A 15,631-nucleotide genomic window follows, 5' to 3' on the forward strand; every position below is an offset into this window, starting at 1 on the left:
ATACTTAAGCAAAAGTGGATTTTGTATTTTTTGAGAGTACCTGGCAGGGAGGAACAGATGATGGCTAGCACACTTTGGTGCTACTGCCTTGGTATGGGCTAAGGCAGCAATAATTCACCACTGCTTGTATACCCTCAGTGCCAATGTCAACACAGTGAAAAAGGAAATGACATCTTGGAACTATAACAAAAATGGTTTTGATCTCACAGACCCCCTGAAAGGGACTTCAGGACTTCCAGAGGTCCACGGACCACACGTTGAGAACTGATGCACCATGAATCTACTCAACTGGACCTCAATATATTTGATAATTCCCAGGGACCGAGAAGCCTTCGAGTTGCTGATGACAGTGGAGATGAATGGTTTTGAATCTGCCATTTATTAAGTGCTGACTGTGTGCCTGGTCTTGTTTAATAACTTTGCATGAATTGTCTCTTTTAATTCCCACAACAATCCTATGAGATGGACCTCATTATTTTCATTTCACAGATGGGAAAACAGGTTTGCTGTGCCCAACTCCATACAGCTGGTAAGTTGGGGACCTGTGAACTCCATCTCCTGGGTCCTCCTGGACAACCTGTGGGGAAATGAAGGCTGCAGCATTGGTCTTGGGAGAAGTGAATTGAGATGCAGTCCCAACAGAGGTCTCAGCCAATTCCATGGGGGTGGGGTGATAGGGGTGGGACTCTGGAGTTGGTATGGCCCTTCGACTTTGAGCATAAGAGTCATCCTTTATCCTCTCTCTGCCCAGGGATTGTATGCAGGCTGCCCTGGGTCAGGGGGCATAATCCTGGGTGAGGAGGCTTTCTTGAGTTAAGGACATTCACCTGGAGATCTTGTTAAGGTGCATGTTTGTTAAGGTGCACGTTTGGGTTTACGGTGTCTGGGAGGGGCCTGAGAGTCTACCCAGGAGATTCTGCTGCTGCTGCACATGTGGAAGAGCAAGGCTAGACCAGGGCAGCACATAGCACGTTGCCTCTTTTCTCTTGTCTACCTAAATATTTAAGGCTAGCAATTGTGTTCCCATTTCCAGGCTTCTTCTCAAGGCTACATATGACCAGTTCCCTGGACTGCTCTTTGGGTAGCAATGTTTCCACACCCCTAACCCCCAACCCAGCCTGCCCTTATGCATACTATCCATTCCCTGCACCTCAGTCCACAACTTCTCTCCTCTCGTCACCCTCTTTCACATCCTCCTGACATTTGGAGCTATTTCTTTCAGTATTTCCTGAGCTGGCTCCTGTCCCTGGGGGATTTTCAGATCACTCATGCTTCTGGGAAGCTCTTGGGGCTGTGGGAGGGAAATCACTCCAGAGCCGGACACTGCCACGTGCATCTGTCCAGCCTGGACACAGCCCTGGTGAGCCTCCTGCTTTCCCACCGCTCCTCTCCACACACTCCCGCCCCTGTCTGAAGTCACCTCAGTTCAACCCCAGTAACCATCACCCCTTAGAGCCACCCTGGGCAATTGAGGGGCTGGGAGGATAGCACAGAGCAGAGAGGGGCCCTTCCTTGGCTGTGAAGAAGGGTTTCTCTGAGCCAGCCACAACAAAGTGGCTTTTGTGACAAAGTTGACACTTTTGTGACACTCTTCACAAGGGTCCCCCACCCCCACCACCCCAAAGGCTCCTCCTCTACCCTCAGGACTTCCCCGAGCCCATCCCACTTCCCCAAAGCCAGCTTCCAGCCAAGGCTTTGCTTCAGAAGATCCCTGGAAGATGTGTTTGCTGGGAAGCAGCAGAATTGAGCCCATTTTGTACCTTAGCATCTCAGTAAAGGTTCATCTGTCAAAATAGTGAGCAGTTGTCCAGCCCCTGGGGCATAACACGCAGAGGTAGAGAACTTTAAAAAATTATACAGAGCTTCACAGGGAAATGAAGACTCAAGGAGATTAGAAACTCCATTTCATTACCCAGATCATGGGCTTGGCTGACACATCCATACATTTTCACGTGGCTGTGATCAGTACACATATATTAACGTAAGCTTCTTTCACTTAACATCTGTTAGTAAATACATCAATATACACATCTGGATGCAGCCGAATGTTGTTTGTGCTTTTGCCTTTTAAAGTATGCATAACCCACCAGGTATACAAACCCTCAAGTAACCCTAGACTAGCATGGCAGTTGCAAGATCAGGCCCCGCCGCTTACCAGCTGTGTGACATTAGGCAAATTCTTAACCTCTCTGAGCCACACCTGTAAAATTAGGACACTATTTCGGTAAGACCTTTCAGCATAGAGGTTTTGTGAGAATGAAATGCAATGATCATGTAAAGTTCTATAAATAGCATTTAGCTCATAAGACATGCTCAATTAATGTTAGCTGTAATTGTTATTACCATAAGGCATCCAGGCAATCCTTTATTACTAAGCATTTTTGGCTATTTGAAATTATTTCATTATCAAAATTCTGTAATGAACATTGATGCTTTCCGGAAGCCTCCAGGGACTGCCTCATCTGTGCTAGAGGATTCCAACTTGATAAAAAGAGTGGCCCTGGATGAGGCTGGCAGTTTAACACCGGAGAGAAACCGGGAAATGAATGATTACAATAATCAAAGGCCCGGAGGGGAAGCGTGTGTTCGCAGAGGGATGGAGAGAACCAGCTAGGCAGGTGAGAGTCCGGAACCACTTGGAGGAGCAGATAACATTTGAGATGAAGCTGGAATATCTTTGAGAGGAAGGCACTGCTATCACTTGTTATTTATGTCACTGCTGTGCTCCCCATGCTCGGAGCTGCTCCTGCATGTCACAGGCCCTCAGTCACTTCGCTGTTGGATGGGTGGCTTCCTGCTTGCTCCCCAGAGGGAGCAAGGCCCCGGCAGTGCCACCAGCCCGCTGTGGGCCAGCCCTGGTTCAGGTCCCAGCCATGTCCTGATCTGGTCCAGATGTTTTGTCTGGCCCCGCCCAGACCTCTCCTTCCTGAGTCAGGACAGGAAACGCCTGCCTGCAGGCAGCGCCTCTGAGCAGCGGTCTCTGCTCCTGTCACTGTCAGCAGCGAGGCGAGGCCTGCATGGAATCTGGGTCAGGGATGGGGAGGAAATGCTGTTATGTGTGAGAAGTTGGAACTAAGGAGTGCTGGAGGACAGGGGGTTTCTGCAGGGTCTGAGTGCCCGCTGGTTCAGCAGGCAGTGGAGAAAAATACCCCACACATCTTATGCCTTAGAATCGTTATTCACAGCGTTGTCTCTCTCGTGGGAAAGAGACAGTGAGGATATGTTTGGAAGAAAGGGAACTGCCCACCGGCATTCCTAGGTAGCCACTTTGTGCTAGAGGTTTCCAGACACTGGATGGGTTTGCCCACACTCTGACCTGTGGGAGGGCATGTCCTGCCCAGTTCCACAGTGAGGGGCACAGCACGTCCACAGCACAGAGCGCTTGGGCTCTTGCGGGGAGCAGCTGGTGCTTCCCCGCCCACCCTGCTTCGCCTGGGAGGCAGAGGAAACAGCCCTCCTAACACTCAGGCCACGGGTTTGGGTGGAGTTGGTCCCCATGACTCAAAGCTGACCTATCAAAGGTCCAAACCTTCCCACCACCCCCTGACCAGGGACCTGGCCCTCAGGGCAATCAGGGCCAGTTAGAAACTGGAGCTTTTGCTGGAACTCCAAGGAGAGCTCTTTACTCTTAAAAAAATATATATATATATATATATATATATATATATATATATATATATAATTAATCTTCATTGGAGGAGTGAATATATTTTTTCTATTGATTTTCAGAGAGAGTGGAAGGGAGTGTGGGGAGGAGCAGAGAGAGAAACATCAATGTGAGAGAGACACATCCATTGGTTGCCTCCCATAGGCTCCCCAACTGGGGGCAGGGATCAAACCTGCCACCCAGGTACATGCCCTAGACCAGGAAGTGAACACGAGACCCTCTGGTGCATCAGGCCGACGCTCTAACCACTGAACCATGCCGGCCAGGGCGAAAGAGAAGCTCTTTAGTTTAGGCTGCTAGCATAAGACTTTAAGAGGCAGGATATGAGCTGGCCTTTTATAACTCTGAGGGGGCAGGCTTTCTGGGAATGAATTGATTTAAAGGAAAGTAGAACTGAGACGAAAGAAAGAGAGAAAAAGAAATAATCTGAAAACCTAGATCAAACCTCGGATCTGTGGATCCAAGAACCTGAAGGTGGACTGCCCTCAGATTTTCACTTGAGTGAATCCACAAATCATCGTGTCACTCATGCCTAGAGAGTGGCGGCTCACTTTCTGCTACAGCTAATGAGTTCATCTGAGCAGGGCGCAGCTGTGGTTGGGACTTAGCGGGCACCTTCCTTCCCTTTGTTTGGTCCCCCCACTTGCCCGCACTCACAAGGATGCAAACCCCAGCCCCGAGCAGTCCTCTCAGTGCACTGCCTGGAATAAGCCATCTGGTGGGATGGTGGGGAGTGGGGGTGGGTTTGGCCCTGCGCGCTCCAATATCTCTACATGCAGAATTGCAGATTTGTTTTTATTTGGATTTTATGGGTTCCACTTGGTGACGTGCTGGTAAATGTTTAACAAGCAAACAAATAAAAAGCCCTGTTTCGTGTTGTTTGCCAATTTCTGTGATGTGATGTTTCCACCCTGGCCTGCTTCAGGCTACCACCATGACATCAGTGAGTGCGCAGAGGGGGTGCGATGAGAGTGGCACACCCGAGGTGGCATTTCCACCACGCAGGCTTACTGGTTGTAAATATCCTCCAGAGCACAGATAATGATAAAATGTAGCAAATAACTTGGGACTTAGGAGTTTTGAATTTTTTTTTAAATAAATCTTTATTCAGATTATTACAATTATTTCTCCTTTTTCCCCTCCTAGCTCCCCTCCACCCATTTCCCACCCCACCTTCTGCCCTTACCTCCCCGCCACTGTCCTCATCCATAGGTGTATGATTTTTGTCCAGTCTCTTCATGAACCCCCCATACCCCTTTCCTCCTGAGAATTATCAGTCCACTCCCTTTCTATGCCCCTGATTCTATTATATTCACCAGATTATTCTGTTCCTCAGGTTTTTAATTCACTTGATTTTTAGGTTCGCTTGTTGATAGATATGTATTTGTTGTTCATAATTTTTCTCTTTACTTTTTTCTTCTTCCTCTTCTTTAAGAATACCTTTCAGCATTTCATATAATACTGGTTTGGTGGTGATGAACTCCTTTAGCTTTTTCTTGTCTGTGAAGCTCTTTATCTGCCCTTCAATTCTGAATGATAGCTTTGCTGGGTAGAGTAATCTTGGTTGTAGGTTCTTGCTATTCATCACATTGAAAATTTCTTGCCACTCCTGTCTGGCCTGCATAGTTTCTGTTGAGAAGTCAGCTGACAGTCGTATGGGTGCTCCCTTGTAGGTAATTAACTGTTTTTCTCTTGCTGCTTTTAATATTCTCTCTTTGTCTTTTGCTCTTGGCATTTTAATTATGATGTGTCTTGGTGTGGTCCTCTTTGGATTCCTTTTGTTTGGGGTTCTGTGGGCTTCCTGGACTTGTAGGTCTATTTCTTTCACCAGGTGGGGGAAGTTTTCGGTCATTATTTCTTCAAATAGGTTTTCAGTATCTTGCTCTCTCTCTTCTTCTGGCACCCCCATAATTCTGATGTTGGTACGCTTGAAGTTGTCCCAGAGTCTTCTTACATTATCTTCAACTTTTTGGATTTTTTTTTTTGCTTTTTGCTTTTTCGGTTGAGTGTTTTTTGCTTCTTTGTATTTCAATTCTTTGACTTGATTTTTGTGTTCCTCTTGTCTGTTTTTGGGTCTCTGTATAATATTTTTTATTTCAGTCAGTGTATGTTTAATTTCTAGTTGGTCCTTTTTCATATCTTCGAGGGTCTCATTATATTTATCGGCCTTTTCTAGGATATTCTTAAAAAGCCTTATAACCGTGGTTTTGAATTCTATATCCAGTCGTTGGTTTTCCTCCATTTCTTTCGTTTGTGACCTGATTCTTTGACGCCGCATTTTCACTGCTTCCCTGAGTTGGTAAGGTAGATATTTGTGCTAGGTTTCCAATATGGCCCAGTGGGTCTGCCTCCCCACTTAACCTGAGGTGGACACTCTTGGTGCACCCCTTTGTGGACTGTGTGTACAGCCTTGTTGTAATTAAGTCTTTATTGTTGTTGTTGGTATCACTGGGAAGAATTGACCTCCGGGCCAGTTGGCTGTAAGGATCAGCTGTGTCTATGCTGGGAGAAGTTCAGTGCTGGAGACAGCCTTATAGGATTAGGCTTGCCAAATTGCAATAGCCTCTGTGCTCAGCTTGGATGGGGTGGAGTCTCAGTCTTGGCTTCCCGTCAGCCTTGCCCTTGCGCGCACGTGTGCGCTTTCAGTCCTCTGCCTTCCCCAGCTCGAGTCTCCGCCTGAGAGTCCAGACTCCCCCCACAAGAGCGTGGGTCCCCAGGGGCTCGCCTGGAACTGGGGTTCACTGCAGTCAGAACTGGGGCTCAGTGCAGTCATGATCCTCTGACTCCCTTCCACTAGGGAAAGCCTGTGGCAACCTCCGCAGCCTTTGTGCGCACTGGCACGCGCGCGCGCGCTTTCAGTCCTCCGCCTTCGCCGGCTCCTGAGTCTCCGCCCGAGAGTCCAGACTCGCCCCACAAGAGCGTGGGTCCCCAGGGGCTCGCCTGGAACTGGGGTTCAGTGCAGTCAGAACTGGGGCTCAGTGCAGTCATGAGCCTCTGACTCCCTTCCACTAGGGAAAGCCTATGGCAACCTCCGCAGCCTTTGTGCGCACTGGCCCGCGCGCGCCTTCAGACGTCTGCCTTTCCCAGCTCGAGTCTCCGCCCGAGAGTCCAGACTCCCCCTGTAAGAGCGTGGGTCCCCAGGGGTTCGCCCGAAACTGGGGTTCAGTGCAGTCAGAACTGGGGTTCAGTGCGGTCGGAGGCTTCCTTCCCCCTTCCGCCAGAGAAAGTCAGCCAGGCTCTCAGCCGCCCTTCCTCTCTGCGCGCACAAAGACCCTTTGCCGTACCTCCAATTCTCTGTGAGCTTTTCTCTTTCCTTCTAGTTGTAGAATTTTCACTCAGCCAGCTTTCCTGTGGTTCTGGATGGTGTCCGTTCTGTCTTTTAGTTGTAGTTTTGAAATTGTTGTGCGAGGCAGCAGTTTAGGTGTTTACCTATGCCGCCATCTTGGTTTCTCTCGAGTTTTGAATTTTTATTACCTTTGTTTTTAATATAATTTATCTCATTGTAAGTTTATATGATTTAGCTCTTAATAATGTCTGTGCATTAACACTGACTCACAAAATTCCTTAAAAATGCTTTGGCTCCTATGGGCTGGGTTGAGCTGGTTCCAGGGCACCATGGTGCCACTCAGCTCCCAGAGGAAACGGCTGCTTGTTCGTGGGCTCAAGTGCTGTTTCAACAAGGTAGGGGGGGCTGGAAGCAGCCCTAAAAGCTGGATTTTGGTGAAGGACTGTGCCAGTCTGAAATGTGCAATGCGACTGAAGGTGTCACTAACTACCTGACTGGGATTTATGACCCGGAGATGTCCTCGGGCTGCAGGGCGGGAATACACCTACTTTGCATGGTCAGCTGGTCCTGTTCCACAGACGAGGCATGGAGAGTGAAATAGATGTGCCGGGCAGGGGTCCTGCAGAAGTTAGGCTCCAGCAGGAGATAGATTAGCATCATGTGAGGGGTGTTTGAGGAAGAGACTTTACAAAGATGGGGGCAGGTGGAGGGGAACCACAGAGACACAGCAGCGCTCCAGATCCAATAGCTCAGGGCTCTCTTACCTTCCCTAGACCTGAAGGTACAAGCAGCAGTGAGGGGAGAGTTACTGAGATGGAGAGAGAGGGCTGGGGAGAGTGGGACACTTGACAGGAAATGGGACCTTTGACTGCAGGAAGGACTCGGGAAATAAACACCCTTGACCTCCCTCTCCTTCCTTCTGCTTCTTCTATCCCAGCTTCCCATTGGCTGGACTCACCCAAAAAGCCAGAGGGCAAGGAAGCCCTTTGTGCCAGTCTTGGGCCATTGGAAAAAGGTAGACGAGGTCTGCAGGGTCCAATGGCACAGGTAGCTTGGGTACCTCGCCGGGGAGCAGACACCCCGATCCTTTGTCTTGGGCCTTCTGGAACTGCCACGGACCACCTTTCCCCCAGAAACATTAAGGCCTGGTCACCTGCCCTGCCTGGGGCGGGGGCGTCTGTGGAGGTGCACGCCTCCTCGTCCAGCCTGCTAGAAGTTCCGGGTCAGGAGAAGGAGCAGACCCTGGGCACGGTTTCACCCTCCACTGCCAGGGCCAACACCAGGGCATGCTCTCTGCCCGGCCAGCCCTAGCCTCCATCAGAGATTCTGCAGAGTCCTCTTCTATGGAAACTCGGGTGGGGAGCCTGGGAGCTTGGGAGACCTGGGTGTTTCCTTCCAACTATATCCTGAGGGGTTACCCGACCTTATCACGAATCTGAATGTTCTCATCTGCCAGACCAGGGATCTGGGCCAGGTGACCATGATTTCCAGGAAGACCTCTGTCTAATTTCAGGGCTTTAGAAGCGTCCTCTCCAGGTCCCTCCTGTCTTTCCACAGCCAGGAGGTGGCAGCAAAGCTCTGTTTTGAAGGGACCCGTAGGCCAGGTTAGGCTCTGCTCTCCAAGGCCCAGGGCTCAAAGTCCAGGTTTGGTGGCTGGGTCTCACTGCTGAATAATAATGATGATGATAATAATAATAGTATTAATAATAACAACAACAATATCATTATTATCTCTGTTGTTAGTAAGACAGCCACAATGCCCTCTCTGATTGGGTAATGCTCTATAGTGGAGGAAACCTTCTGTGCAGTATCCTGTAGGGATCTTTCAATACCACCATTGTGCAGGTAGGAAGTGCTCGGCTTTCAGCCCATGTTGAGGCTGAGAGACATTCTCAGACTTACCCAGGCCTCCTGGAAAGTAGGATGTGCCAAGGCAGAAGCCCAAGCTTTCGTCCTGTGCATGTCTCACCATGTGCAAGTCCCCTCTACTTCCCTCTTCATCTTGGAGGGGCCAAGTGTATCCAACCCAAGACCCAGGGCCTGAATTTGGTTTCCATTTGCCATGGGGATGCTGGGGACGAACACTCAGCACAGGAACCCCATGTTCATCCCCTCCTCTTTCTTCCAGCTCTCAGAAAATTTTTAAAATCTTTATTTTATCATTGTCAGGGCATACTTGGCACCTAGGTAAGAAAGTTTCTCATTCATTCATTCATTCATTCATTCATCTCTCCATTCAATAATTGGGATTCTGCTGTAGTATAAGACACTATTATGTACTATGAAGGATGTAGAAATGTTCTTTCTTTTCTAAGTCAGAGGTCTGGGGGCTGGAGGCTGGGGTGTTGGGGCCAAGTAAGTGCAGAGATACTTGGGGGTGGCTTCCTACTAGGGGTCCCCGGGTGAACTGGGGAGTACTTGAGCAGATGGAATTTAGATCTGCTTTTGTTGGGTGCCAGGGAGGAGTGACACCATAGGAATTTTTGTTGATGACCTCCAATTGCATGGTGTATTAGCTCCTCAAACCAGAGGAAGCTCCTGAGAGACACAGCCCAAGCCTCAGACTGTTGTCCATCTGGACCCTGTCTTACACTCCACCTGTGTCCGCAGGCCATGTCTTCCCCTCCCCATCATGATAACAGGTTACCAGTGCTAACTGTAGGCCAGGCTCTAGAGTCACAGGGGTGGGCAAACTTTTTGACTCGAGGGCCACAATGGGTTCTTAAACTGGCCCACGGCTGCTAAGGGCACTTTTTTAAAAAATACATTTTATTGATTTTTTACAGAGAGTAAGGGAGAGGGACAGTTAGAAACAGTGATGAGAGAGAAACATGGATCAGCTGCCTCCTGCACACCCCCTACCAGGTACATGCCCTTGGCTGGAATTGAACCTGGGACCCTTCAGTCTGCAGGCTGATGCTCTATCCACAGAGCCAAACCATTAGGGCCTAAGGGCACTTCTTGAATATTCTTATTTACCTCTCAAAACAACCCTATGAAGTCCATTGTTATACCCATTTTACATGTGAGAAAGCTGACACTTAAGTCATGAGGAAATTTTCCCCAAATCACAAAGATGGTGAGTGGTGGGCCAGGACTGGGACCCAGGGGCTGGCACCCAGGGCTCTTCCCACTACAGCGTCATCACACATGGGAAAACCCTCCCTCCAGAGACTCTGCCTGTGTGTGAGTCTGAAGAGCTGCCCTCTCTTTTCCTGCTCAACACTGGGCACCCTACCCGGCCTGCAACGCCTCTAGAAAATGAGGGTGTTGATACCGCCTCATCTTCTGATGGGCTTGTTGGGAGACTGGAACGGAAAAAATGGGCATGTGAACACTTAGCATCATACAAAATCGATCTGTGTAAGTGATATGGTATCATCGCTCTTACGGGGAGGGCTATGTGGTGGGGTGGCAGGAGGGCTGACCTAGGGACTAGTACCTGGACTTTGAGAATGGCCGTTTCCTTGCCTGTAAAATTGAGGAGAATAAAGAGATAATTGTTAATAGACTCTTCCATTCCTAATATTCAGCAGTGACGACGATGATGGTGACCATGGTGATGACAGTGGTGGCGGTGGTAAGGATAGAAATGATGATAGTGATAGCAGTGACAGTGATGATGATGATGATGACAATCGTGAGGATGCTGATAATAGTGATGCCGGACATGTGAGGTCACCTGACCTCAGAATCATTTCCTGTTACCACCCTAATGCCAGCCCTCAGCTCCCAGCCCTGCTGTGTCCAAGTCATGCAGGGGTGGGCTGGTGATGAAATGGAAAGGAGGCTCTAGAAGGATTGGTCTAAGACATTGGAGGATGCTAGTCTCATTGCCTGGGACACAATAACCCAATACTTACCATCAGTTAATGGCTTTAGTGAGACACAATTCACAGTTATACAACCATCAAGCAATCAATTGTGAAACATTTTTGGTGCCTCTAAAAGAAGCCCTGTCCCCTGCCGCCCACCCAGTGTCCCAGTGAAGCTGCAATTACTATTATCTCTGCCTTACACATCAGCACATTGGGGCTCAAGGAAGAGACTGACTGGCCCAAGGCCACACAGTAGGTATGTGACAGCATCAGCATTCCATCCAGGTTTGCTGGAACCCACAGCCCGTGCTCTGACCACACTGGGAGGCACTTCAGGTTCAGAGAACATGTGTAACCAACCCCAGGCCACACAGCTACAGGCATTATGGGGTCAGCCTGGGACTCAAATGTAGTGTTGGCTCCTAATCCCGCTCCTTCAGGGTAAGCCAATGAACATAAGCAGAATCCACAGGATCCCTGGGCCTGGGAGCGAGCTCTAAAGCTAGCAGTAGCTCCTTTATTGGTGCCTGGTCCCAGCCTCAGGTCTGAGTCTGGAAGTCAGTGGCTCCTGGGGCCCAGCTGCTCCCTTCACCGGTGGCCCCGAGCATCGTGAGGGGAATCCATCCAGGTCCAGAGGAGTGACCCCAGCCAGAGGAAGAAGCAAAGCTTGCAAGACAGGCCCCTGTCCAATCTTCCAAAGCACCTGTCTTCCCGGGAGTGGAACATTTGAGAGCACCTACTACCTCTCCGCTGCCTGGGAGCTGTGGGTGGGTCTGAGAGGAGGGTAACGTGGTCCCAGGAGGGATGGGACGGGAAGCAGACTTGCTTGGAGGAAAGAGCCCTGGGTAGAGTCTGTGAATCTTTGGGTCTATTCTCCACTCTGCCCTGAACAACTACCGTCAGAGTACTAAATCCATCTGGGCCCAGTTTCCCTATCTGTAAATTTAGGAAGAAATGGGGGACTGAATTGGAAAGAATCATGAGTTCCAGGAAGAAGATATGCTATAGTTACCTGAAGGGTCTTTCTTTTGAAATGCTATGGAAGCCAGTGATTTATCTGGCAATGGGCTGGACTTCCCCTTTCTACTTGGGGCAAGGAGCCTCCATGTTCACATTCCTTACTCTCTTTATATGAAGGAGAGATCAGGCGAGGATCTAAAAGGCAGCCCACGGGAGAGCGATGGGCCGTGGTAATAAACACAGAGGAGCTAAGTGTCTGAGTAGTTAGGAGAATTTATTTCTCACAATATCTTCCCTCCACTTGCCTGGAGGTGCCCATGGCAACAGGCATCAGGAGGGCCTCATTCTTCCATCTTCTGTGGGAGAAAAAAATCGTACACAGGATATGAGTCAAACCGAAGGCGAGGCTGAGTGTCGTCTGCAAGTGGGGCGGCTGCAAGGGCTGGAACCTCAGACAAATATTATGGATGCATGACCAAAGCCAAGGCCCTCAAGCCCGGGGGAAGGAGTCCACCCCCTGGAAAGCAGGGCCTCTGGCCACAGGAAGGGATGAGAGTGATAAGATGTGTGGCCCCTGGTCCCTCACTTTTCTCCTGGAGCCTAGAACCATGGGTTCTGGCTAAAGTAGTGGCATCTGTGAGCCAATGACCAGCACAGGGAAGAGGCACCCATAGATACCCTCCGAACCATCCCTGGGGCTCAGCACGTCTAGGGAAGAAGTCTGCTCTCACCTGGCCCCCAACATCTCGGCTCTTGGCCCTCAGTTTGTTGACCTGGGACTCGGCGATGTCTGCCCGCTCCTCAGCCTCCTCCAGCTCGTGCTGGGCCCTCCGGCATCTGGACAGCTGCGTGTTGGCCTGCTCCTCCTGAGCGGAAGACAGAGGGGTAGGAGGCTGAGGCAGCCCCTTACTCTGGCTCTGAGGCCCTCAGTCCCTGCAGGCCTCTGGAGAACAGGGGGACCAGGAGAGCTTGGGTCCCAGCTTCACTGATGGCAGAGGATAGAAAGCTGAGCAATCCAGGGGTGAGGATGCAACCTGTACCCCTGTGTCCCTGCACCCCTTTTCTATGCTGTCCTCCCACTGGAGCTTTTTGAAAGAGACCCAAGTCCAGATTCCTCCCACGGCACCTGGAGGTGTCAGAGACCAATGGCCCAAGTCCTCATTGCCCTGTTCCTGCTCCCAGCATCATCTGCCTATGGCCGGGCCATTGTCTGGGTCTATTTCAGCATTAGCCAAGGGTTCCTGACAAAGGTGGCCTTCTGGGCCCCCTCCAGGCTGGCCAGTCCCACTGCCACTCTTCTAATGTGATGAGCACATGTCTCCCTGCTATGTAACCAGTGCAGATCTGTCCCTTTGATATCAAGACAGAACCAACCAGCCCCCGGGGCAGGGAAGAGAAAGGACAAGGAGAGGAGTCACATGCTCAGGCATTTATGTAGGGCAGGGTCCCCCTGTTTTGTTCCTCAGAACACTGGTCCTGTGGGAAGCTCTGCATATAAGAACAAGGTGCCCAGGCCCATGAAAGGTGGGAAATGCTACATTCTAGAATGCCTCTTCCACTTTGCAGAGTCAATTTCATATGACCTACAAAACCCGAGAAATTCTTGAAGTAAAGCAACCAGTTCAATGTTTTTAAATCCAGCATTTCCAATTGATTTCTTTTCTATAAAAGAAATCCCCCTCCCCACACGCCCCCCTCCCGCCCCAGCTTCCTGCTGTTGACACCCCTCAGACCCAATCTCCCCAGGAGATACTTGGGAAATGTCGGTTTCAGCCCATTTCATTTCTTCCCTGTTGGTGTTCCCTGTTTGATCGAGGGCAGATCAAAAAGGAAGGACTGGGGTGATGGGCATCAGGGAGGGCTCAGGGAGAGCAGTTGTGGTGGTGTGCAGGATGGGGACCAGGGAGGGGAGTGGGATGAAGTGTCTAAGGTCAGATCACAGAGGCAGGACGGCTGGTGGAGTGGGCTGAGTCAGGGTGAAGAGAGGCCAGCAGGTGGGCTAAGACGCTCTGGGGTGGGTGGGATAGTGTGAGCTGGGATGAGGCCCAGTGAAGGGATGGGGGGAGCTGGTCACATGGGGTGAAGCAAGGGCAGAGGGGAGGAGGTGGGCAGGATGTGTTACATGGACAGGGGGAGGGAGGGTACAGGTGTCCTTGTTTTATGGCCTGTGAAAACCGCCTGAGCTCTGTGGACTGTAGGAAACCGAACACACTCCCAGCAGGGCTGGGGGACACTCAGGCCGGCGTGGGCCTCCGAGAGCTCCCCCACTTACGGCGTCCTCGGCCTGCCTCTTATACGCCTTCACTTTGGCCTGCAGCTTGTTCACCAGGTCCTGGAGCCTCAGGATGTTCTTGCGGTCCTCCTCGGCCTATGAACAGAGCGTCCTTGCCAAGCCCCAGCCGCTGCCGCCTCCCGTCAGAGCACTCACCCAGGCTCGGAGCCTCTACCTGGTAAGTCATCTCCTTGACTTTTCGCTCATATTTGTGGGTTCCCTTCAGAGCTTCTGCTCCCCTCTTCTGCTCAGCATCCAGCTCGTTTTCCAACTCCCTCACCTGGTAAAGAGAACGCAGAATGCAGGCCAGACCGCCCCGGCTCTCCATGGACTGGGCGCCTGTCCTTGCAGGGTGATCTCAGCGTCTCTTCCGAGGATGCAGAAGCCACGTGTACTCATGAGGCCACCATGCCTGCATGCGGTGGGCTTTATGCAAATGAGAAGAAGGCACCTCTGTGGCCAGGGGCAGCCGTAGGTGCACACAGCTCCGCTACCGGGTCCGGCTTTGCAAGGAAGCCGCTTCCTCTGGTGCCACGCAGCCTGGCCAGAGCTGTGCCTCAGCCCGACTGGCCCCGCAGGCGAAGACTGCATGGCTGCTCTAGGTGGCCCGGCTCCTGACCCCTGACCGAGTGAGGCAGCAGGGGTCCTGGTGAGAACCGGAGCCAGGAGCAGTCCAGGGAGCGCTCAAGTCTGGGTCCGCTGAGTGAGCCAAAGCAGGGCAGCTGCCCGCACTGGGAATGAGTTTTTGTGCATTTGGGGTGGAGATGATGATTCCTGCCCAAGCTACCGCCAGTGTGGGATCAAATGACACCAAAGGCGTGAAAGTGTTTTTAAACGACACGGCGCTACACAGGCGTGGTTAATTTCATAGCCGTGTCCACCTTGCCTGAAGTCTTGACGGCAGAGGACAGCCATCGAGAATGCAGGTCACCAATGGTGGCCCCAACTCCCTGATCAGAGAGAGCCCAAAGAGGGCGTGGGGTGGCGGCCAGCGAGTGTGAATCCCGCTGCCACAGGCAGGACGGCTCTGGGCTTGCAGACTCCCCAGCTCAGCTTTGCAATCTACCAGTGGAAAAGGCCACCTCTGGCCCCAACTCCAAACAAGATCCCACCCCCACCCACACCCAGTGGGTCCTGGGAGCTGTCTGCCTTCAGGTTCTACAAAACATTCTTTCCCGGGGGGAGCTCTCCAGGCCTCTGTAAGGTTTATGAAACCAGGGTAACTGGGCAGCTGGGAATGGGAGGATGTTGAAGGTTCCTCATCCTGCGGGGGTGGGGGAGGGTGGAGGCTGGTTGAGGGACCCCTGCCAACCCAGGAATCACAGAATCAGAGGGTGGTAAGGGATCGAGTTCCTCCCTGAAGGCCTAAGCTCATGTTAATAGAATAGGACTGGAAATAATTAAAAATAAACATGTAAAGATATTTTTTGGAAGCCCCGACTTCCCTGGTGTTGACTTTTGCTACTCATGCTGCGTAGTTTCCAGCCAAAAAACCCTTTCACATTTCAAGTGTGCCAGTGCTGGGACCACCTCCGGGGGAGGCTGGCTGGGAGAATGACTGTATTTGGGTCTTTCCTGCTGGGATAAGTAGTCTCCTTCTCTTGGTGGCCTCCTCCTCCTCTTCCCCT

The 15,631-nt window shown here is 51.1% G+C and overlaps 1 protein-coding gene across 1 annotated transcript in view; it reads right to left on the minus strand.

Annotated features, from left to right (window-relative positions):
- Positions 1 to 11,986: 11,986 nt before the first annotated feature.
- The window catches only part of MYH13 (myosin heavy chain 13), a gene marked incomplete at its 5' end in the record, with an annotated part of 48,029 nt that continues 44,384 nt past the window's right edge, over positions 11,987 to 15,631 (minus strand). Inside the window, 4 exons of the mRNA XM_080678119.1 lie at positions 11,987 to 12,087; positions 12,463 to 12,597; positions 14,004 to 14,099; positions 14,179 to 14,283. Of these exons, the coding sequence (XP_080534245.1) occupies positions 12,073 to 12,087; positions 12,463 to 12,597; positions 14,004 to 14,099; positions 14,179 to 14,283 (351 nt within the window). The 3' untranslated portion in view covers positions 11,987 to 12,072. The remainder of the gene's footprint in view (positions 12,088 to 12,462; positions 12,598 to 14,003; positions 14,100 to 14,178; positions 14,284 to 15,631) is intronic.

Source organism: Plecotus auritus (assembly GCF_963455305.1).
Source record: "Plecotus auritus genome assembly, chromosome: 7".
NCBI classification, from domain to species: Eukaryota; Metazoa; Chordata; class Mammalia; order Chiroptera; family Vespertilionidae; genus Plecotus; species Plecotus auritus.